The 23,658-nt window shown below is 36.9% G+C and overlaps 1 protein-coding gene across 1 annotated transcript in view; it reads left to right on the forward strand.

The window, feature by feature from the left end:
- Positions 1-765: 765 nt before the first annotated feature.
- The window catches only part of LOC141387465 (cytochrome P450 4e2-like), a 32,016-nt gene continuing 9,123 nt past the window's right edge, over positions 766-23,658 (forward strand). Inside the window, exons 1-5 of the mRNA XM_073957201.1 lie at positions 766-1,089; positions 11,083-11,192; positions 11,250-11,529; positions 11,594-11,663; positions 11,769-11,895. Of these exons, the coding sequence (XP_073813302.1) occupies positions 936-1,089; positions 11,083-11,192; positions 11,250-11,529; positions 11,594-11,663; positions 11,769-11,895 (741 nt within the window). The 5' untranslated portion in view covers positions 766-935. The remainder of the gene's footprint in view (positions 1,090-11,082; positions 11,193-11,249; positions 11,530-11,593; positions 11,664-11,768; positions 11,896-23,658) is intronic.

Below are 23,658 nucleotides of genomic sequence, written 5' to 3' on the forward strand. Positions count from 1 at the left end.
TAAGATCGTGTTTTTAAGAAAGCGTGCTTTTTAAGACCGTGTTTTTAAGAAAGCGTGCTTTGTAATACCGTGTTTTTAAGAAAGCGTGCTTCTTAAGACACTTGTTTAAGAAAGGGTGCTTCTTAAGACACTTGTTTAAGAAAGGGTGCTTCTTAAGACACTTGTTTAAGAAAGGGTGCTTCTTAAGACACTTTCTTTAAGAAAGCGTGCTTCTTAAGACACTTGTTTAAGAAAGGGTGCTTCTTAAGACACTTTCTTTAAGAAAGTGTGCTTCTTAAGACACTTTCTTTAAGAAAGCGTGGTTCTTAAGACACTTTCTTTAAGAAATGGTGCTCCTTAATACCATCTCTTTATAAAATGGCGCTTCTTAAGACGATTTCTTTAAGAAGCTGTGTTTCTTAAGACCCTTTCTTTAAGAGAGGGTGCTTCTTAAATCATTTTTACCGAAAAAAAATGTATCCAATGATGTGTATAGAAATCTTGTAAGCCTAGAAAGAAATTCTGCGAACTTGAGGTGGGCTCAAAAATTTTCTACAGAAAGCTTGTGAGCCCCGTGAGGACTTAAAAATCGCATGGAATTGACAATTTAGGTTCCATGCTTCTATAAATCCCAATTTACAAAAAATCCGACCATTTTTTTGCGAAAAAAGTCCCAAAAACTGGCATCACTGTTTACCACACTCCTCTCATTGAGCAGCCTAAATTTTAATACTAAAATTCTCTTAACTGAAATCGAATATCAACATACATATTTTCTGTTGTTTTGTATAAATGTTTGGATTGAAGTTCATTAGTCTCGCGATTGTTACAGCGTACTGATCGCCGGTTAAACAATAGGGTCGCGTCAAAAAACTCATAAAATAGAATATCACAACTTTTACCGGGAATAAATTAAACATAAAAACAAAATAATAAAACAGTAGCGCCAAAACAAAATGTTATTTTTATTATTACTTTTATTGCCACTTTTGTGGATTCTTTATAAAGAACAATTTTATGCCAGAAAACGTAAACAAATTGCCCATACCGAGGGTCCAAAGATGTTGCCGCTAATAGGAAATGCACATCAGTTGGGGAAGACACCGCACGGTAATTACTACAAATGCAACAATAACAACAACATAAATTGCAATAGCATGAGAGTATTCCGTATTGTGGAATGAATTCGAAGTCAGACAGTGTTAAAGTTGTAATTTAATATTGATTTTGAGAGATCGACCCGGGCCAAGCCAAATGACCAAGGGGTTGGCTATATTCTGTGTGTTTTTGTAGTGTTAACAAATTATAAAAAATAATCTTTTGAACACTGTAATTGTGTGGAAATGAACCATATTCACACCGACAACATAAATAAGTGTGTTATTGAGGATGTTCTGATGCATTTCATTACAACCAGACTGGTGTAAATTCCGCTTTGGGATTTCAATTGATTTTAAACCGGTTATTTTGTAGTCTAAACAAACAAACAAAAAACGTTGTGTTACATTACCATCAAAGCGAAATTATAAAATTGTTAAGTTTATGTGACATAATATTAAATTACGAGAATGTTACATGCTTTGCTTTTAAGTGCTGATGGAGCTGATAATTCTCTGATTAAAGTACAACGATAATATATATTTATACCCTACTCCACAATATGGGAAGGGTATTATAAGTTTGTTTTGCTAAAAATGAATGTAACACCGTTAAATATTCGTCGCAGACCCCCAATGTGGTATACCATTTTTCATATCTCGACGAGATAAAGCCATACAGCGATGTGTGTCCGTCCGTCGGTGTGTCCGTCTGTCCATTATAAATTGTATTCAAACTCCAGGCCGCAATTATGGACCGATCGTCACGAAATTTGGTATGGAGGCTGGTTTCACATCAGAATAGATCGCTATTTTAATTGGTGATGATCGTGAACTATTTAGCGGTTGAAATGGACCAAAAACAAATTTTTTACCCGATTTTGTAGCTGCTCTGTAGGTCACAAAAATAGTCTAATCAACGGGAAATTTTAAATTAGGTTTAACGTCATGACAAAGAAGAAGTTTGCAATCCTAGAAGATGATCAGATAATATTTAGCAGGTTAAATAGACCAAAACTTTTGTGTGCTAATTGTAAAAATTTATAATGTACAGACTGTAGCTTTATTCTTGGAAGACCCATTTCGATCCAGTAAGTGATATTTGGATGAGGAACTCTTGACCTTTTCATTGATGTGAATTATGTTGACGTAGGTGGTCAGCGAAAGGGTCTTAAGAAGCACCCTTTCTTAACGAAAGGGTCTTAAGAAGAACCCTTTCTTCACAAAATGGTCTTAAGAAGAACCCTTTCTTCACAAAAGGGTCTTAAGAAGCACGCTTTCTTCACGAAAGTGTCTTACGAAACACCCTTTCTTCACGAAAGGGTCTTAAGAAGCACCCTTTCTTCACGAAAGGGTCTTAAGAAGCACCCTTTCTTCACGAAAGGGTCTTAAGAAGCACCCTTTCTTCACGAAAGGGTCTTAAGAAGCACCCTTTCTTCACAAAAGGGTCTTAAGAAGCACCCTTTTCTTCACAAAAGGGTATTAAGAAGCACCCTTTCTTCACAAAAGGGTCTTAAGAAGCACCCTTTCTTCACAAAAGGGTCTTAAGAAGCACCCTTTCTTCACAAAAGGGTCTTAACAAGCACCCTTTCTTCACAAAAGGGTCTTAAGAAGCACCCTTTCTTCACAAAAGGGTCTTAAGAGGCACCCTTTCTTCACAAAAGGGTCTTAAGAAGCACCCTTTCTTCACAAAAGGGTCTTAACAAGCACCCTTTCTTCACAAAAGGGTCTTAAGAAGCACCCTTTCTTCACAAAAGGGTCTTAAGAAGCACACTTTCTTCACAAAAGGGTCTCAGGAAGCACCCTTTCTTCACAAAAGGGTCTTAAGAAGTACCCTTTCTTCACAAAAGGGTCTTAAGAAGCACCCTTTCTTCACAAAAGGGTCTTAAGAAGCACCCTTTCTTCACAAAAGGGTCTTAAGAAGCACCCTTTCTTCACGAAAGGGTCTTAAGAAGCACCCTTTCTTCACAAAAGGGTCTTAAGAAGCACCCTTTCTTCACGAAAGGGTCTTAAGAAGCACCCTTTCTTCACGAAAGGGTCTTAAGAAGCACCCTTTCTTTAGGAAAGGGTCTTAAGAAGCACCCTTTCTTTAGGAAAGGGTCTTAAGAAGCACCCTTTCTTCACGAAAGGGTCTTAAAAAGCACCCTTTCTTCACAAAAGGGTCTTAAGAAGCACCCTTTCTTCACAAAAGGGTCTTAAGAAGCACCCTTTCTTCACAAAAGGGTCTTAAGAAGCACCCTTTCTTCACAAAAGGGTCTTAAGAAGCACCCTTTCTTCACAAAAGGGTCTTAAGAAGCACCCTTTCTTCACAAAAGGGTCTTAAGAAGCACCCTTTCTTCACAAAAGGGTCTTAAGAAGCACCCTTTCTTCACAAAAGGGTCTTAAGAAGCACCCTTTCTTCACAAAACGGTCTTAAGAAGCACCCTTTCTTCACCCTTTCTTCACAAAGGGGTCTTAAGAAGCACCCTTTCTTCACCCTTTCTTCACAAAGGGGTCTTAAGAAGCACCCTTTCTTCACAAAAGGGTCTTAAGAAGCACCCTTTCTTCACAAAAGGGTCTTAAGAAGCACCCTTTCTTCACAAAAGGGTCTTAAGAAGCACCCTTTCTTCACAAAAGGGTCTTAAGAAGCACCCTTTCTTCACAAAAGGGTCTTAAGAAGCACCCTTTCTTCACAAAAGGGTCTTAAGAAGCACCCTTTCTTCACAAAAGGGTCTTAAGAAGCACCCTTTCTTCACAAAAGGGTCTTAAGAAGCACCCTTTCTTCACAAAAGGGTCTTAAGAAGCACCCTTTCTTCACAAAAGGGTCTTAAGAAGCACCCTTTCTTCACAAAAGGGTCTTAAGAAGCACCCTTTCTTCACAAAAGGGTCTTAAGAAGCACCCTTTCTTCACAAAAGGGTCTTAAGAAGCACCCTTTCTTCACAAAAGGGTCTTAAGAAGCACCCTTTCTTCACAAAAGGGTCTTAAGAAGCACCCTTTCTTCACAAAAGGGTCTTAAGAAGCACCCTTTCTTCACAAAAGGGTCTTAAGAAGCACCCTTTCTTCACAAAAGGGTCTTAAGAAGCACCCTTTCTTCACAAAAGGGTCTTAAGAAGCACCCTTTCTTCACAAAAGGGTCTTAAGAAGCACCCTTTCTTCACAAAAGGGTCTTAAGAAGCACCCTTTCTTCACAAAAGGGTCTTAAGAAGCACCCTTTCTTCACAAAAGGGTCTTAAGAAGCACCCTTTCTTCACAAAAGGGTCTTAAGAAGCACCCTTTCTTCACAAAAGGGTCTTAAGAAGCACCCTTTCTTCACAAAAGGGTCTTAAGAAGCACCCTTTCTTCACAAAAGGGTCTTAAGAAGCACCCTTTTTTCACAAAAGGGTCTTAAGAAGCACCCTTTCTTCACAAAAGGGTCTTAAGAAGCACCCTTTCTTCACAAAAGGGTCTTAAGAAGCACCCTTTCTTCACAAAAGGGTCTTAAGAAGCACCCTTTCTTCACAAAAGGGTCTTAAGAAGCACCCTTTCTTCACAAAAGGGTCTTAAGAAGCACCCTTTCTTCACAAAAGGGTCTTAAGAAGCACCCTTTCTTCACAAAAGGGTCTTAAGAAGCACCCTTTCTTCACAAAAGGGTCTTAAGAAGCACCCTTTCTTCACAAAAGGGTCTTAAGAAGCACCCTTTCTTCACTAAAGGGTCTTAAGAAGCACCCTTTCTTCACAAAAGGGTCTTAAGAAGCATCCTTTCTTCACAAAAGGGTCTTAAGAAGCACCCTTTCTTCACAAAAGGGTCTTAAGAAGCACCATTTCTTCACAAAAGGGTCTTAAGAAGCACCCTTTCTTCACAAAAGGGTCTTAAGAAGCACCCTTTCTTCACAAAAGGGTCTTAAGAAGCCCCCTTTTCTTCAGGAAAAGGTCTTAAGAAGCACACTTTCCCCAGGAAAGGGCTTTAAGAAGCACCCTTTCTTCAGGAAAGTGTCTTAAAAAGCACACTTTTTCAGGAAAGGGTCTTAAAAAGCACCCTTTCTTTAAGAAAGGGTCTGATGAGACACCCATTTTTCAGGAAAAGGTCTTAAGAGGCGTCCTTTTTTCATAAAAGGGTCTTAAGAAGCACCCTTTCTGCAGGAAAGGGTCTTAAGAAGAAGCCTTTCTGCACGAAAGGGTATTAAGAAGCAGCCTTTCTGCACGAAAGGGTATTAAGAAGCACCCTTTCTTCACGAAGTACCCTTTTTCAAGAAACGGTTATTAGGAAGCACCCTTTCTTCACGAAGTACCCTTTTTCAAGAAACGGTTATTAGGAAGCACCCTTTCTTTAGGAAAGGGTCTTAAGAAGTACGATTTTTGCACGAAAGTATCTTAAGAAGCACCCTCTCTTCACAAAAGGGTCTTAAGAAGCACCCTCTCTTCACAAAAGGGTCTTAAGAAGCACCCTTTCTTCACAAAAGGGTCTTAAGAAGCACCCTTTCTTCACAAAAGGGTCTTAAGAAGCACCCTTTCTTCACAAAAGAGTCTTAAGAAGCACCCTTTCTTCACAAAAAGGTCTTAAGAAGCACCCTTTCTTCACAAAAGGGTCTTAAGAAGCACCCTTTCTTCACAAAAGGGTCTTAAAAAGCACCGTTTCTTCACAAAAGGGTCTTAAGAAGCACCCTTTCTTCACGAAAGGGTCTTAAGAAGCACCCTTTTTTCAGGTAAGGTTCTTAAGAATCACCCTTTCTTCAGGAAAGGGTCTTAAGAAGCACCCTTTCTTCAGGAAAGGGTCTTAAGAAGCACCTTTTCTTCAGGAAAGGGTCTTAAGAAGCACCCTTTCTTCAGGTAAGGGTCTTAAGAATCACCCTTTCTTCAAGAAAGTGTGTTAAGTAGCACCCTTTCTTCAGGAAAAGGGTCTTAAGAGCACCCTTTATTCACAAAAGGGTCTTAAGAAGCCCCCTTTTCTTCAGGAAAAGGTCTTAAGAAGCACACTTTCCCCAGGAAAGGGCTTTAAGAAGCACCCTTTCTTCAGGAAAGTGTCTTAAAAAGCACACTTTTTCAGGAAAGGGTCTTAAAAAGCACCCTTTCTTTAGGAAAGGGTCTGATGAGACACCCATTTTTCAGGAAAAGGTCTTAAGAGGCGTCCTTTTTTCATAAAAGGATCTTAAGAAGCACCCTTTCTGCAGGAAAGGGTCTTAAGAAGCACCCTCTCTTCACAAAAGGGTCTTAAGAAGCACCCTTTCTTCAGGAAAGGGTCTTAAGAAGCACTCTTTCTTCAGGAAAGGGTCTTAAGAAGCACCCTTTCTTAACGAAACTGTCTTAAGAAGCACACTTTCTTAACGAAACTGTCTTAAGAAGCACCCTTTCTTAACGAAACTGTCTTAAGAAGCACCCTTTCTTCACGAAAGTGTCTTAAGAAGCACCCTTTCTTCACGAAAGTGTCTTAAGAAGCACCCTTTCTTCACGAAAGTGTCTTAAGGAGCACCCTTTCTTCACGATAGTGTCTTAAGAAGCACCCCTTCTTCACGAAAGTGTTTAAGAAGCACCCATTCTTCAGGAAATGATCTTAAGAAGCACCCTTTCTTCACGAAAGTGTCTTAAGAAGCACCCTTTCTTCACGAAAGTGTCTTAAGAAGCACCCTGTTTTTAGGAAAAGGTCTTAAGAAGCACCCTTTCTTCAGGAAAGGGTCTTAAGAAGCACCCTTTCTTCAGGAAAGGGTCTTAAGAAGCACCTTTTTTCACGAAAGTATCTTAAGAAGCACCATTTAAGAAGCACCCTTTCTTCACAAAAGGGTCTTAAGGAGCACCCTTTCTTCACAAAAGGGTCTTAAGGAGCACCCTTTCTTCACAAAAGGGTCTTAAGGAGCACCCTTTCTTCACAAAAGGGTCTTAAGGAGCACCCTTTCTTCACAAAAGGGTCTTAAGAAGCACCCTTTCTTCACAAAAGGGTCTTAAGGAGCACCCTTTCTTCACAAAAGGGTCTTAAGGAGCACCCTTTCTTCACAAAAGGGTCTTAAGAAGCACCCTTTCTTCACAAAAGGGTCTTAAGAAGCACCCTTTCTTCAGGAACGGGTCTTAAGAAGTACCCTTTCTTAAGGAAAGGATCTTAAGAAGCACCCTTTCTTAAGGAAAGGGTCTTAAGAAGCACCCTTTCTTAAGGAAAGGGTCTTAAGAAGCACCCTTTCTTAAGGAAAGGGTCTTAAGAAGCACCCTTTCTTCACGAAAGGGTCTTAAGAAGCACCCTTTCTTCACGAAAGGGTCTTACGAAGCACCCTTTCTTCACGAAAGGGTCTTAAGAAGCACCCTTTGTTCACGAAAGGGTCTTAAGAAGCACCCTTTCTTCACGAAAGGGTCTTAAGAAGCACCCTTTCTTCACGAAAGGGTCTTAGGAAGCACCCTTTCTTCACAAAAGGGTCTTAAGAAGCACCCTTTCTTCAGGAAAGGGTCTTAAGAAGCACCCTTTCTTCACGAAAGTGTCTTAAGAAGCACCCTTTCTTCACGAAAGGGTCTTAAGAAGCACCCTTTCTTCACGAAAGGGTCTTAAGAAGCACCCTTTCTTCACGAAAGGGTCTTAAGAAGCACCCTTTCTTCACGAAAGGGTCTTAAGAAGCACACTTTCTTCACGAAAGTGTCTTAAGAAGCACCCTTTCTTCACGAAAGTGTCTTAAGAAGCACCCTTTCTTCACGAAAGTGTCTTAAGAAGCACCCTTTCTTCACGAAAGGGTCTTAGGAAGCACCCTTTCTTCACGAAAGGGTCTTAGGAAGCACCCTTTCTTCACGAAAGTGTCTTAGGAAGCACCCTTTCTTCACGAAAGGGTCTTAGGAAGCACCCTTTCTTCACGAAAGGGTCTTAGGAAGCACCCTTTCTTCACAAAAGGGTCTTAAGAAGCACCCTTTCTTCACAAAGGGTCTTAAGAAGCACCCTTTCTTCACGAAAGGGTCTTAAGAAGCACACTTTCTTCACGAAAGTGTCTTAAGAAGCACCCTTTCTTCACGAAAGTGTCTTAAGGAGCACCCTTTCTTCACGAAAGTGTCTTAAGAAGCACCCTTTCTTCACGAAAGTGTCTTAAGAAGCACCCTTTCTTCACGAAAGTGTCTTAAGAATCACCCTTTCTTCAGGAAAGGATCTTAAGAAGCACCCTTTCTTCACGAAAGTGTCTTAAGAAGCACCCTTTCTTCACGAAAGTGTCTTAAGAAGCACCCTTTCTTGACGAAAGTGTCTTAAGAAGCACCCTGTTTTTAGGAAAAGGTCTTAAGAAGCACCCTTTCTTCAGGAAAGGGTCTTAAGAAGCACCCTTTCTTCATGAAAGTGTCTTAATAAGCACCCTTTCTTCACGAAAGTGCCTTAAGGAGCACCCTTTCTTCACGGAAGTGTCTTAAGCACCCTTTCTTCACGAAAGTGTCTTAAGAAGCACCATTTCTTCAGGAAAGGGTCTTAAAAAGCACCCTTTCTTCACGAAAGTGTCTTAAGAAGCACCATTTTGTGACGGATGTATCTTAAGAAGCAACATTTCTTGACGAAAGGGTCTTAATAGGCACCCTTTGTTGACGAAAGGGTCTTAATAGGCACCCTTTCTTGACGAAAGGGTCTTAAGAAGCATTCTTTCTGCAGGAATAGGCACTGAAAGCACACTTTCTGCAGGAAAGGGTATTTAAAGGACACATTCTTTAGGAAAAAGGGTATTAAGAAGCCCACTTTCTTCAGGAAAGTGCTTTAAGAAGCATCCCTTCTTCAAGAAAGGATCTTAAGAAGCACCCTTTCTTGAATAAAGTGTCTTTCTTGAGAAGAGTGTCTAAAGAAGCACTTTTTCTTCAAGAAAGTGCTTTAAGAAGAAATTGCTTTAAAAAACACCATTTGTTCAAGATAGTGTCTTAAGAAACGCCCTTTCAAAAAGATAGTGTCTTAATAAACCCACTTTTTTAATGAAAGTTTCTTAACAAGCACCCTTTCTTAAAGAGAGTTTCTTAAGAAGCTCGCTTTCTTCAAGAAAGTGTCTTAAGTGTTGAGAGCCTTCCATTTGAATTGTTTATACCATTCCATTTGCTGTTACGATGTAAATTTGTTGATTACCTTGGATGCTGTTAATGTATCGTTACTTCTCATTTCATTGACTAATTATTTAGCTGTGGAATCAATCGATATTTTTCCTTTGTTAATATTATTTTTTTTTTCAAATATGTATCTCATTTCTAAAACCGGTTTAGTCTTTTTCTCAAGCGTACAAAGAAATCTGGATTTCTGCAGTGTCTATTGCAGTTGTTGTATTTGATGCTATAATTGTTGTTATATTTGTTGCTATTTCGGCAATCAAAAATTCTCTAGACATTAACTAATTAATATGTATAAACAAGTTGATTGAACTTAAAATTATTTGACAGACTAAACCCCAAACATTCATTACTTGATTTCATCGGTTATCTCAAAATGACTACCAAAAAAATTATTGGCCTAATATTTTGTTGATAAGATAACATGTATAACAAACACTCTAATTGTTACTTCTAAGCATGACATTGCCAAAAAAATAGGGCTGGCGATACAAGGTATTATGAATCGACTGATTATGGGTCCAAAAAAATGTGTTTGTTTTATTAATGTAAATTATATAAAAAAATATATTTTAAATGAAAATCTTAAGTGATAAATGAAATTCTTCTTTGAGCTTGAGGTCATACGTTTTTTATTATTTTTATCTTTTCATAATTCCAATATTTCGCAATTTTTAAAATTGCATCTTCAGGGAAGATCTACAAAAAATAAAAACAATAACCATATTTGTTTCTTAGTGGCTAGTATCACATCAAATTGTAAAGATAAACACAAAGAACACACATTATGAGCTCGCTTACAATTTACGTAAAAATATTTAAGTCAAATTTTACTTAGAACTAATGTAGTTTCAGTGTAGTAAATATTGCACTAAATGTTTCTACGATTGCACGATCTCTTTTGTGTCAAATGGCGATAGCAATAGGCTGCATTGTCAGTATCACTTTTGTAGTTTATCTTCTTATTCACTGGTAAGTCGTTGATATGTAACATTTCCAATGTTAATCTCCTGTTATAATTACTCTCTGTTTGAAGTATGCGGACGCTCTCAAAGTTTGGCAGGTGGTTATTAGACTTGCAGTGGTCCGCAAGTGCTGTTTTTTGGATTGAGTTCTGATGTCTATGTTTTATGTCAGATCTATGGGCAGATAATCTAGTTTTAAGTTTGTTTTTCGTGGTACCCACATACATTTTACCACATTTGTCATTTTCATTGCCTTCACATTCAATACGGTATATAATATTATGTTTATCGAGTTTGGCTACTTTATTCTTTGTTTGGCTAAAAAGACGTTTTAGAGTGTTGGTGGGCTTAGAAGCTACGTTGTATTTGTTCTTATCGAAAAAACCAGAGTGTTGGAATCTTTCGGATATATCTGGAATGTATATCATGCTTTTGTATGTCTTCTCAACCTTCTGTTCTGGTTTTTTAACTTTATAGTTTTTAATGAGGTCTTCAATTAAATTTTTGGGAAAACAGTTTTTGGCTAATATTTCCTTGATTTTTACGATGTTGTCGTTATGAAATTTTTTGTCACTAATACTCAAAACTCGATTAATGAGATTACGCCCAGTGTTAATGATCATCTGCTTCGGATGTTTTGAGTAAAAGTTGATGATGCGTCCCGAGGCCGTGGGTTATTGTTTTTATTTTTTGTAGATCTTCCCTGAAGATGCAATTTTAAAAATTGCGAAATATTGGAATTATGAAAAGATAAAAATAATAAAAAACGTATGACCTCAAGCTCAAAGAAGAATTTCATTTATCAATTCGTTATAAAGGTCGAATAACTTCAAACAAAATCATTTGAAAATCTTAAGGCAAACAGAACTCGCCTAAAATATTATATTTTATAAAATTAAAACAACAACAAGAAAGTCCACTCAATCTAAATATTTATATTAAAAATATTTCTTTAATTAAAAAGTGATTTTCAATTATTTGTCATTTCGTTTATTTATTTATATTTTTAAATATTTAAAAATCTTAAATTCTTCCCTCTCTTATTTCACAGATATTCTAAATTTTTTGTTTGATAATTTCTATAAAAATAATTATCGCAACTTTCGTGTTTGGATTGGCTACTATTTGAATATTTTCATAACCGAACCAAAAGATGTTGAGGTAGGTCTAAGAATACAATATTCAAAAATTAACATATTTGTTTATATTGCCGTTAAGTTTATTCTATCCAGCACGACACTATTGAAGAAATCCGACATTTATGAAATGACCTACGACTGGTTGGGTGATGGTATTTTAACCGGTACCGGTCAAAAATGGCATAAAAATCGTAAAATTATAACACCAGCATTTCATTTTAAAATCTTGCAAGATTTTCATGATGTTATGAATAAGAATTCGAATAAATTCATAGACAAGCTGCGGGAGGCTGCCAAGGGGGATAACATTTTTGATTTTCAAAAAATGGTCAACTATTTTACATTGGATGTTATTTGCGGTAAGGGTGGTGTAATTTTTTTTATAAAATAAAAAAAAACTGAATATTTTATTTTTATGGACAGATACTGCCATGGGTGTTAGCATAAATGCCATGGATAATCCTCATACCGAATTTGCCAAGGCGGTGGAATTGTGAGTAGCATAAAATAATTTTTAAACCAAAAACATAAAAAAATAATTATTTTTAAATAAAATTTTTAATTTTTTTAACAATAATTTTAATGTCCTTTCTTACAGCATGTGTGAAAATATAAATATGCGCGCCTTTCATCCTCTGAAACGCAAAAAGTTGACATATCAATTCTTTCCGGAATTCAAAGACTACTGCAAGGCTATCAAAACTTTAAAAGATTTTACATTTGGGGTAAGTAATTTCAGTTCTTCCATTCTTAAAAAAAGTCTTTAAAAAATCCATGCTTCTTCGTATCTTTGGTAGCTCCTAAAATTCTTTAAAAAATTCAAGTTTTTAATTCATTTTGGTAGCTACTAAAATTCTTTAAAAAATCCACGCTTCTATATTTCTTTGGTGGCTGCCAAAAGTCTTTAAAAAATTCACACTTCTTTATCCCTTTTTGTAGCTGCCAAAAGTCTTCAAAAAATCCACGCTTCTTTATCTCTTTGGTAGCTGGCAAAAGTCTTTAAAAAATCCACGCTTCTTTATCTCTTTGGTAGCTGGCAAAAGTCTTTAAAAAATCCACGCTTCTTTATTTCTTTGGTGGCTGCCAAAAGTCTTTAAAAAATCCACGCTTCTTTATTTCTTTGGTGGCTGCCAAAAGTCTTTAAAAAATCCACGCTTCTTTATTTCTTTGGTGGCCGCCAAAAGTCTTTAAAAAATTCACAATTCTTTATCCCTTTTTGTAGCTGGCAAAAGTCTTCAAAAAATCCACGCTTCTTTATATCTTTGGTAGCTGGCAAAAGTCTTTAAAAAATCCACGCTTCTTTATCTCTTTGGTAGCTGGCAAAAGTCTTTAAAAAATCCACGCTTCTTTATTTCTTTGGTGGCTGCCAAAAGTCTTTAAAAAATCCACGCTTCTTTATTTCTTTGGTGGCTGCCAAAAGCCTTTAAAAAATCCACGCTTCTTTATTCCTTTGGTGGCTGCCAAGTCTTTAAAAAATCCACGCTTCTTTATTTCTTTGGTGGCTGCCAAAAGTCTTTAAAAAATCCACGCTTCTTTATTCCTTTGGTGGCTGCCAAAAGTCTTTAAAAAATCCACGCTTCTTTATTTCTTTGGTGGCTGCCAAAAGTCTTTAAAAAATCCACGCTTCTTTATTTCTTTGGTGGCTGCCAAAAGTCTTTAAAAAATTCACGCTTCTTTATTCCTTTGGTGGCTGCCAAAAGTCTTTAAAAAATCCACGCTTCTTTATTTCTTTGGTGGCTGCCAAAAGTCTTTAAAAAATCCACACTTCTTTATCTCTTTGGTGGCTGCCAAAAGTCTTTAAAAAATCCACACTTCTTTATTTCTTTTGTGGCTGCCAAAAGTCTTTAAAAAATCCACACTTCTTTATTTCTTTGGTGGCTGCCAAAAGTCTTTAAAAAATCCACGCTTCTTTATTTCTTTGGTGGCTGCCAAAAGTCTTTAAAAAATCCACACTTCTTTATTTCTTTGGTAGCTGCCTAAAGTCTTTAAAAAATCCACGCTTCTTTATCTCTTTGGTAGCTGCCAAAAGTTTTTAAAATCCACGGTTCTTTATCTCTTTGGTAGCTGCCAAACGTCTTTAAAAAATCCACGCTTCTGCTTTTCTTTGGTAGCTCCTGAAAGTCTTTAAAATCCACGCTTCTTTATCTCTTTGGTAGCTCCTGAAAGTCTTTAAAATCCACGCTTCTTTATCTCTTTGGTAGCTCCTGAAAGTCTTTAAAATCCACGCTTCTTTATCTCTTTGGTAGCTGCCAAACGTCTTTAAAAAATCCACGCTTCTTTATCTCTTTGGTAGCTCCTGAAAGTCTTTAAAATCCACGCTTCTTTATCTCTTTGGTAGCTGCCAAACGTCTTTAAAAAATCCACGCTTCTTTATCTCTTTGGTAGCTCCTGAAAGTCTTTAAAATCCACGCTTCTTTATCTCTTTGGTAGCTCCTGAAAGTCTTTAAAATCCACGCTTCTTTATCTCTTTGGTAGCTGCCAAACGTCTTTAAAAAATCCACGCTTCTTTATCTCTTTGGTAGCTCCTGAAAGTCTTTAAAATCCACGCTTCTTTATCTCTTTGGTAGCTCCTGAAAGTCTTTAAAATCCACGCTTCTTTATCTCTTTGGTAGCTGCCAAACGTCTTTAAAAAATCCACGCTTCTTTATCTCTTTGGTAGCTCCTGAAAGTCTTTAAAATCCACGCTTCTTTATCTCTTTGGTAGCTGCCAAACGTCTTTAAAAAAATCCACGCTTCTTTATCTCTTTGGTAGCTGGCAAAAGTCTTTAAAAAATCCACGCTTCTTTATCTCTTTGGTAGCTGGCAAAAGTCTTTAAAAAATCCACGCTTCTTTATCTCTATGGTAGCTGGCAAAAGTCTTTAAAAAATCCACGCTTCTTTATCTCTTTGGTAGCTGGCAAAAGTCTTTAAAAAATCCACGCTTCTTTATCTCTTTGGTAGCTGCCAAAAGTCTTTAAAAAATCCACGCTTCTTCATCTATTTGGTAGCTGACAAAAGTCTTTAAAAAATCCACGCTTCTTTATTTCTTTGGTGGCTGCCAAAAGTCTTTAAAAAATCCACGCTTCTTTATCTCTTTGGTAGCTGGCAAAAGTCTTTAAAAAATCCACGCTTCTTTATTTCTTTGGTGGCTGCCAAAACTCTTTAAAAAATCCACGCTTCTATATCACTTTGGTAGCTGCCAAAAGTCTTTAAAAATCCACGCTTCTTCATCTATTTGATAGCTGCCAAAACTCTTTAAAAATCCACGCTTCTGCATCTATTTGGTAGCTGCCAAAAGTCTTTAAAAAATCCACGCTTCTTTATTTCTTTGGTGGCTGCCAAAAGTCTTTAAAAAATCCACGCTTCTTTATTCCTTTGGTGGCTGCCAAGTCTTTAAAAAATCCACGCTTCTTTATTTCTTTGGTGGCTGCCAAAAGTCTTTAAAAAATCCACGCTTCTTTATTCCTTTGGTGGCTGCCAAAAGTCTTTAAAAAATCCACGCTTCTTTATTTCTTTGGTGGCTGCCAAAAGTCTTTAAAAAATCCACGCTTCTTTATTTCTTTGGTGGCTGCCAAAAGTCTTTAAAAAATTCACGCTTCTTTATTCCTTTGGTGGCTGCCAAAAGTCTTTAAAAAATCCACGCTTCTTTATTTCTTTGGTGGCTGCCAAAAGTCTTTAAAAAATCCACACTTCTTTATCTCTTTGGTGGCTGCCAAAAGTCTTTAAAAAATCCACACTTCTTTATTTCTTTTGTGGCTGCCAAAAGTCTTTAAAAAATCCACACTTCTTTATTTCTTTGGTGGCTGCCAAAAGTCTTTAAAAAATCCACGCTTCTTTATTTCTTTGGTGGCTGCCAAAAGTCTTTAAAAAATCCACACTTCTTTATTTCTTTGGTAGCTGCCTAAAGTCTTTAAAAAATCCACGCTTCTTTATCTCTTTGGTAGCTGCCAAAAGTTTTTAAAATCCACGGTTCTTTATCTCTTTGGTAGCTGCCAAACGTCTTTAAAAAATCCACGCTTCTGCTTTTCTTTGGTAGCTCCTGAAAGTCTTTAAAATCCACGCTTCTTTATCTCTTTGGTAGCTCCTGAAAGTCTTTAAAATCCACGCTTCTTTATCTCTTTGGTAGCTCCTGAAAGTCTTTAAAATCCACGCTTCTTTATCTCTTTGGTAGCTGCCAAACGTCTTTAAAAAATCCACGCTTCTTTATCTCTTTGGTAGCTGCCAAACGTCTTTAAAAAATCCACGCTTCTTTATCTCTTTGGTAGCTGCCAAACGTCTTTAAAAAATCCACGCTTCTTTATCTCTTTGGTAGCTCCTGAAAGTCTTTAAAATCCACGCTTCTTTATCTCTTTGGTAGCTCCTGAAAGTCTTTAAAATCCACGCTTCTTTATCTCTTTGGTAGCTCCTGAAAGTCTTTAAAATCCACGCTTCTTTATCTCTTTGGTAGCTGCCAAACGTCTTTAAAAAATCCACGCTTCTTTATCTCTTTGGTAGCTCCTGAAAGTCTTTAAAATCCACGCTTCTTTATCTCTTTGGTAGCTCCTGAAAGTCTTTAAAATCCACGCTTCTTTATCTCTTTGGTAGCTGCCAAACGTCTTTAAAAAATCCACGCTTCTTTATCTCTTTGGTAGCTCCTGAAAGTCTTTAAAATCCACGCTTCTTTATCTCTTTGGTAGCTGCCAAACGTCTTTAAAAAAATCCACGCTTCTTTATCTCTTTGGTAGCTGGCAAAAGTCTTTAAAAAATCCACGCTTCTTTATCTCTTTTGTAGCTGGCAAAAGTCTTTAAAAAATCCACGCTTCTTTATCTCTTTGGTAGCTGGCAAAAGTCTTTAAAAAATCCACGCTTCTTTATCTCTTTGGTAGCTGGCAAAAGTCTTTAAAAATCCACGCTTCTTTATCTCTATGGTAGCTGGCAAAAGTCTTTAAAAAATCCACGCTTCTTTATCTCTTTGGTAGCTGGCAAAAGTCTTTAAAAAATCCACGCTTCTTTATCTCTTTGGTAGCTGCCAAAAGTCTTTAAAAAATCCACGCTTCTTCATCTATTTGGTAGCTGACAAAAGTCTTTAAAAAATCCACGCTTCTTTATTTCTTTGGTGGCTGCCAAAAGTCTTTAAAAAATCCACGCTTCTTTATCTCTTTGGTAGCTGGCAAAAGTCTTTAAAAAATCCACGCTTCTTTATTTCTTTGGTGGCTGCCAAAACTCTTTAAAAAATCCACGCTTCTATATCACTTTGGTAGCTGCCAAAAGTCTTTAAAAATCCACGCTTCTTCATCTATTTGATAGCTGCCAAAACTCTTTAAAAATCCACGCTTCTGCATCTATTTGGTAGCTGCCAAAACTCTTTAATAAATCCACTCTTCTTTATCTCTTTGGTAGCTGCCAAAAATCTTTAAAAAATCCACGCTTCTTTATCTCTTTGGTAGCTGGCAAAAGTCTTTAAAAAATCCACGCTTCTTTATCTCTTTGGTAGCTGGCAAAAGTCTTTAAAAAATCCACGCTTCTTTATCTCTTTGGTAGCTGGCAAAAGTCTTTAAAAAATCCACGCTTCTTTATTTCTTTGGTGGCTGCCAAAAGTCTTTAAAAAATCCACGCTTCTTTATTTCTTTGGTGGCTGCCAAAAGTCTTTAAAAAATCCACTCTTCTTTATTCCTTTGGTGGCTGCCAAAAGTCTTTAAAAAATCCACGCTTCTTTATTTCTTTGGTGGCTGCCAAAAGTCGTTAAAAAATCCACACTTCTTTATCTCTTTGGTGGCTGCCAAAAGTCTTTAAAAAATCCACACTTCTTTATTTCATTTGTGGCTGCCAAAAGTCTTTAAAAAACCACACTTCTTTATTTCTTTGGTGGCTGCCAAAAGTCTTTAAAAAATCCACGCTCCTTTATTTCTTTGGTGGCTGCCAAAAGTCTTTAAAAAATCCACACTTCTTTATTTCTTTGGTAGCTGCCTAAAGTCTTTAAAAAATCCACGCTTCTTTATCTCTTTGGTAGCTGCCAAAAGTTTTTAAAATCCACGGTTCTTTATCTCTTTGGTAGCTGCCAAACGTCTTTAAAAAATCCACGCTTCTGCTTTTCTTTGGTAGCTCCTGAAAGTCTTTAAAATCCACGCTTCTTTATCTCTTTGGTAGCTCCTGAAAGTCTTTAAAATCCACGCTTCTTTATCTCTTTGGTAGCTGCCAAACGTCTTTAAAAAATCCACGCTTCTTTATCTCTTTGGTAGCTCCTGAAAGTCTTTAAAATCCACGCTTCTTTATCTCTTTGGTAGCTGCCAAACGTCTTTAAAAAATCCACGCTTCTTTATCTCTTTGGTAGCTGCCAAACGTCTTTAAAAAATCCACGCTTCTTTATCTCATTGGTAGCTCCTGAAAGTCTTTAAAATCCACGCTTCTTTATCTCTTTGGTAGCTGCCAAACGTCTTTAAAAAATCCACGCTTCTTTATCCCTTTGGTAGCTGCCAAACGTCTTTAAAAAAATCCACGCTTCTTTATCTCTTTGGTAGCTGGCAAAAGTCTTTAAAAAATCCACGCTTCTTTATCTCTTTGGTAGCTGGCAAAAGTCTTTAAAAAAATCCACGCTTCTTTATCTCTTTGGTAGCTGGCAAAAGTCTTTAAAAAATCCACGCTTCTTTATCTCTTTGGTAGCTGGCAAAAGTCTTTAAAAAATCCACGCTTCTTTATCTCTTTGGTAGCTGGCAAAAGTCTTTAAAAAATCCACGCTTCTTTATCTCTTTGGTAGCTGGCAAAAGTCTTTAAAAAATCCACGCTTCTTTATCTCTTTGGTAGCTGGCAAAAGTCTTTAAAAAATCCACGCTTCTTTATTTCTTTGGTGGCTGCCAAAAGTCTTTAAAAAATCCACGCTTCTTTATTTCTTTGGTGGCTGCCAAAAGTCTTTAAAAAATCCACGCTTCTTTATTCCTTTGGTGGCTGCCAAAAGTCTTTAAAAATCCACGCTTCTTTATTTCTTTGGTGGCTGCCAAAAGTCTTTAAAAAATCCACGCTTCTTTATTTCTTTGGTGGCTGCCAAAAGTCTTTAAAAAATCCACGCTTCTTTATTCCTTTGGTGGCTGCCAAAAGTCTTTAAAAAATCCACGCTTCTTTATTCCTTTGGTGGCTGCCAAAAGTCTTTAAAAAATCCACGCTTCTTTATTTCTTTGGTGGCTGCCAAAAGTCTTTAAAAAATCCACGCTTCTTTATTAATTTGGTGGCTGCCAAAAGTCTTTAAAAAATCCACGCTTCTTTATTTCTTTGGTGGCTGCCAAAAGTCTTTAAAAATCCACACTTCTTTATCTCTTTGGTGGCTGCCAAAAGTCTTTAAAAAATCCACACTTCTTTATTTCTTTTGTGGCTGCCAAAAGTCTTTAAAAAATCCACACTTCTTTATTTCTTTGGTGGCTGCCAAAAGTCTTTAAAAAATCCACGCTTCTTTATTTCTTTGGTGGCTGCCAAAAGTCTTTAAAAAATCCACACTTCTTTATTTCTTTGGTAGCTGCCTAAAGTCTTTAAAAAATCCACGCTTCTTTATCTCTTTGGTAGCTGCCAAAAGTTTTTAAAATCCACGGTTCTTTATCTCTTTGGTAGCTGCCAAACGTCTTTAAAAAATCCACGCTTCTGCTTTTCTTTGGTAGCTCCTGAAAGTCTTTAAAATCCACGCTTCTTTATCTCTTTGGTAGCTCCTGAAAGTCTTTAAAATCCATGCTTCTTTATCTCTTTGGTAGCTGCCAAACGTCTTTAAAAAATCCACGCTTCTTTATCTCTTTGGTAGCTCCTGAAAGTCTTTAAAATCCACGCTTCTTTATCTCTTTGGTAGCTGCCAAACGTCTTTAAAAAATCCACGCTTCTTTATCTCTTTGGTAGCTGCCAAACGTCTTTAAAAAAATCCACGCTTCTTTATCTCTTTGGTAGCTGGCAAAAGTCTTTAAAAAATCCACGCTTCTTTATCTCTTTGGTAGCTGGCAAAAGTCTTTAAAAAAATCCACGCTTCTTTATCTCTTTGGTAGCTGGCAAAAGTCTTTAAAAAATCCACGCTTCTTTATCTCTATGGTAGCTGGCAAAAGTCTTTAAAAAATCCACGCTTCTTTATCTCTTTGGTAGCTGGCAAAAGTCTTTAAAAAATCCACGCTTCTTTATCTCTTTGGTAGCTGCCAAAAGTCTTTAAAAAATCCACGCTTCTTCATCTATTTGGTAGCTGACAAAAGTCTTTAAAAATCCACGCTTCTTTATTTCTTTGGTGGCTGCCAAAAGTCTTTAAAAAATCCACGCTTCTTTATCTCTTTGGTAGCTGGCAAAAGTCTTTAAAAAATCCACGCTTCTTTATTTCTTTGGTGGCTGCCAAAAGTCTTTAAAAAATCCACGCTTCTTTATTCCTTTGGTGGCTGCCAAAAGTCTTTAAAAAATCCACGCTTCTTTATTTCTTTGGTGGCTGCCAAAAGTCTTTAAAAAATCCACGCTTCTTTATTTCTTTGGTGGCTGCCAAAAGTCTTTAAAAAATCCACGCTTCTTTATTCCTTTGGTGGCTGCCAAAAGTCTTTAAAAAATCCACGCTTCTTTATTTCTTTGGTGGCTGCCAAAAGTCTTTAAAAAATCCACACTTCTTTATCTCTTTGGTGGCTGCCAAAAGTCTTTAAAAAATCCACACTTCTTTATTTCTTTTGTGGCTGCCAAAAGTCTTTAAAAAATCCACACTTCTTTATTTTTTTGGTGGCTGCCAAAAGTCTTTAAAAAATCCACGCTTCTTTATTTCTTTGGTGGCTGCCAAAAGTCTTTAAAAAATCCACACTTCTTTATTTCTTTGGTAGCTGCCTAAAGTCTTTAAAAAATCCACGCTTCTTTATCTCTTTGGTAGCTGCCAAAAGTTTTTAAAATCCACGGTTCTTTATCTCTTTGGTAGCTGCCAAACGTCTTTAAAAAATCCACGCTTCTGCTTTTCTTTGGTAGCTCCTGAAAGTCTTTAAAATCCACGCTTCTTTATCTCTTTGGTAGCTCCTGAAAGTCTTTAAAATCCACGCTTCTTTATCTCTTTGGTAGCTCCTGAAAGTCTTTAAAATCCACGCTTCTTTATCTCTTTGGTAGCTGCCAAACGTCTTTAAAAAATCCACGCTTCTTTATCTCTTTGGTAGCTCCTGAAAGTCTTTAAAATCCACGCTTCTTTATCTCTTTGGTAGCTCCTGAAAGTCTTTAAAATCCACGCTTCTTTATCTCTTTGGTAGCTGCCAAACGTCTTTAAAAATCCACGCTTCTTTATCTCTTTGGTAGCTCCTGAAAGTCTTTAAAATCCACGCTTCTTTATCTCTTTGGTAGCTCCTGAAAGTCTTTAAAATCCACGCTTCTTTATCTCTTTGGTAGCTGCCAAACGTCTTTAAAAAATCCACGCTTCTTTATCTCTTTGGTAGCTCCTGAAAGTCTTTAAAATCCACGCTTCTTTATCTCTTTGGTAGCTCCTGAAAGTCTTTAAAATCCACGCTTCTTTATCTCTTTGGTAGCTGCCAAACGTCTTTAAAAAATCCACGCTTCTTTATCTCTTTGGTAGCTCCTGAAAGTCTTTAAAATCCACGCTTCTTTATCTCTTTGGTAGCTGCCAAACGTCTTTAAAAAAATCCACGCTTCTTTATCTCTTTGGTAGCTGGCAAAAGTCTTTAAAAAATCCACGCTTCTTTATCTCTTTGGTAGCTGGCAAAAGTCTTTAAAAAATCCACGCTTCTTTATCTCTTTGGTAGCTGGCAAAAGTCTTTAAAAAATCCACGCTTCTTTATCTCTTTGGTAGCTGGCAAAAGTCTTTAAAAAATCCACGCTTCTTTATCTCTATGGTAGCTGGCAAAAGTCTTTAAAAAATCCACGCTTCTTTATCTCTTTGGTAGCTGGCAAAAGTCTTTAAAAAATCCACGCTTCTTTATCTCTTTGGTAGCTGCCAAAAGTCTTTAAAAAATCCACGCTTCTTCATCTATTTGGTAGCTGACAAAAGTCTTTAAAAAATCCACGCTTCTTTATTTCTTTGGTGGCTGCCAAAAGTCTTTAAAAAATCCACGCTTCTTTATCTCTTTGGTAGCTGGCAAAAGTCTTTAAAAAATCCACGCTTCTTTATTTCTTTGGTGGCTGCCAAAACTCTTTAAAAAATCCACGCTTCTATATCACTTTGGTAGCTGCCAAAAGTCTTTAAAAATCCACGCTTCTTCATCTATTTGATAGCTGCCAAAACTCTTTAAAAATCCACGCTTCTGCATCTATTTGGTAGCTGCCAAAACTCTTTAATAAATCCACTCTTCTTTATCTCTTTGGTAGCTGCCAAAAATCTTTAAAAAATCCACGCTTCTTTATCTCTTTGGTAGCTGGCAAAAGTCTTTAAAAAATCCACGCTTCTTTATCTCTTTGGTAGCTGGCAAAAGTCTTTAAAAAATCCACGCTTCTTTATCTCTTTGGTAGCTGGCAAAAGTCTTTAAAAAATCCACGCTTCTTTATTTCTTTGGTGGCTGCCAAAAGTCTTTAAAAAATCCACGCTTCTTTATTTCTTTGGTGGCTGCCAAAAGTCTTTAAAAAATCCACTCTTCTTTATTCCTTTGGTGGCTGCCAAAAGTCTTTAAAAAATCCACGCTTCTTTATTTCTTTGGTGGCTGCCAAAAGTCTTTAAAAAATCCACACTTCTTTATCTCTTTGGTGGCTGCCAAAAGTCTTTAAAAAAACCACACTTCTTTATTTCTTTGGTGGCTGCCAAAAGTCTTTAAAAAATCCACGCTTCTTTATTTCTTTGGTGGCTGCCAAAAGTCTTTAAAAAATCCACACTTCTTTATTTCTTTGGTAGCTGCCTAAAGTCTTTAAAAAATCCACGCTTCTTTATCTCTTTGGTAGCTGCCAAAAGTTTTTAAAATCCACGGTTCTTTATCTCTTTGGTAGCTGCCAAACGTCTTTAAAAAATCCTCCTGAAAGTCTTTAAAATCCACGCTTCTTTATCTCTTTGGTAGCTGCCAAACGTCTTTAAAAAATCCACGCTTCTTTATCTCTTTGGTAGCTGCCAAACGTCTTTAAAAAATCCACGCTTCTTTATCTCTTTGGTAGCTGCCAAACGTCTTTAAAAAATCCACGCTTCTTTATCTCTTTGGTAGCTGGCAAAAGTCTTTAAAAAAATCCACGCTTCTTTATCTCTTTGGTAGCTGGCAAAAGTCTTTAAAAAATCCACGCTTCTTTATCTCTATGGTAGCTGGCAAAAGTCTTTAAAAAATCCACGCTTCTTTATCTCTTTGGTAGCTGGCAAAAGTCTTTAAAAAATCCACGCTTCTTTATCTCTTTGGTAGCTGCCAAAAGTCTTTAAAAAATCCACGCTTCTTCATCTATTTGGTAGCTGACAAAAGTCTTTAAAAATCCACGCTTCTTTATTTCTTTGGTGGCTGCCAAAAGTCTTTAAAAAATCCACGCTTCTTTATCTCTTTGGTAGCTGGCAAAAGTCTTTAAAAAAATCCACGCTTCTTTATTTCTTTGGTGGCTGCCAAAACTCTTTAAAAAATCCACTCTTCTATATCACTTTGGTAGCTGCCAAAGTCTTTAAAATCCACGCTGAAATCCACCTGAAAGTCTTTAAAATCCACGCTTCTTTATCTCTTTGGTAGCTGCCAAACGTCTTTAAAAAAATCCACGCTTCTTTATCTCTTTGGTAGCTGGCAAAAGTCTTTAAAAAATCCACGCTTCTTTATCTCTTTGGTAGCTGGCAAAAGTCTTTAAAAAATCCACGCTTCTTTATCTCTTTGGTAGCTGGCAAAAGTCTTTAAAAAAATCCACGCTTCTTTATCTCTTTGGTAGCTGGCAAAAGTCTTTAAAAAATCCACGCTTCTTTATCTCTATGGTAGCTGGCAAAAGTCTTTAAAAAATCCACGCTTCTTTATCTCTTTGGTAGCTGGCAAAAGTCTTTAAAAAATCCACGCTTCTTTATCTCTTTGGTAGCTGCCAAAAGTCTTTAAAAAATCCACGCTTCTTCATCTATTTGGTAGCTGACAAAAGTCTTTAAAAAATCCACGCTTCTTTATTTCTTTGGTGGCTGCCAAAAGTCTTTAAAAAATCAACGCTTCTTTATCTCTTTGGTAGCTGGCAAAAGTCTTTAAAAAATCCACGCTTCTTTATTTCTTTGGTGGCTGCCAAAACTCTTTAAAAAATCCACGCTTCTATATCACTTTGGTAGCTGCCAAAAGTCTTTAAAAATCCACGCTTCTTCATCTATTTGATAGCTGCCAAAACTCTTTAAAAATCCACGCTTCTGCATCTATTTGGTAGCTGCCAAAACTCTTTAATAAATCCACTCTTCTTTATCTCTTTGGTAGCTGCCAAAAATCTTTAAAAAATCCACGCTTCTTTATCTCTTTGGTAGCTGGCAAAAGTCTTTAAAAAATCCACGCTTCTTTATCTCTTTGGTAGCTGGCAAAAGTCTTTAAAAAATCCACGCTTCTTTATCTCTTTGGTAGCTGGCAAAAGTCTTTAAAAAATCCACGCTTCTTTATTTCTTTGGTGGCTGCCAAAAGTCTTTAAAAAATCCA

Source organism: Musca autumnalis, unplaced genomic scaffold (genome assembly GCF_047663935.1).
Source record: "Musca autumnalis isolate F117 unplaced genomic scaffold, ASM4766393v1 scaffold_5, whole genome shotgun sequence".
Taxonomy (NCBI): domain Eukaryota; kingdom Metazoa; phylum Arthropoda; class Insecta; order Diptera; family Muscidae; genus Musca; species Musca autumnalis.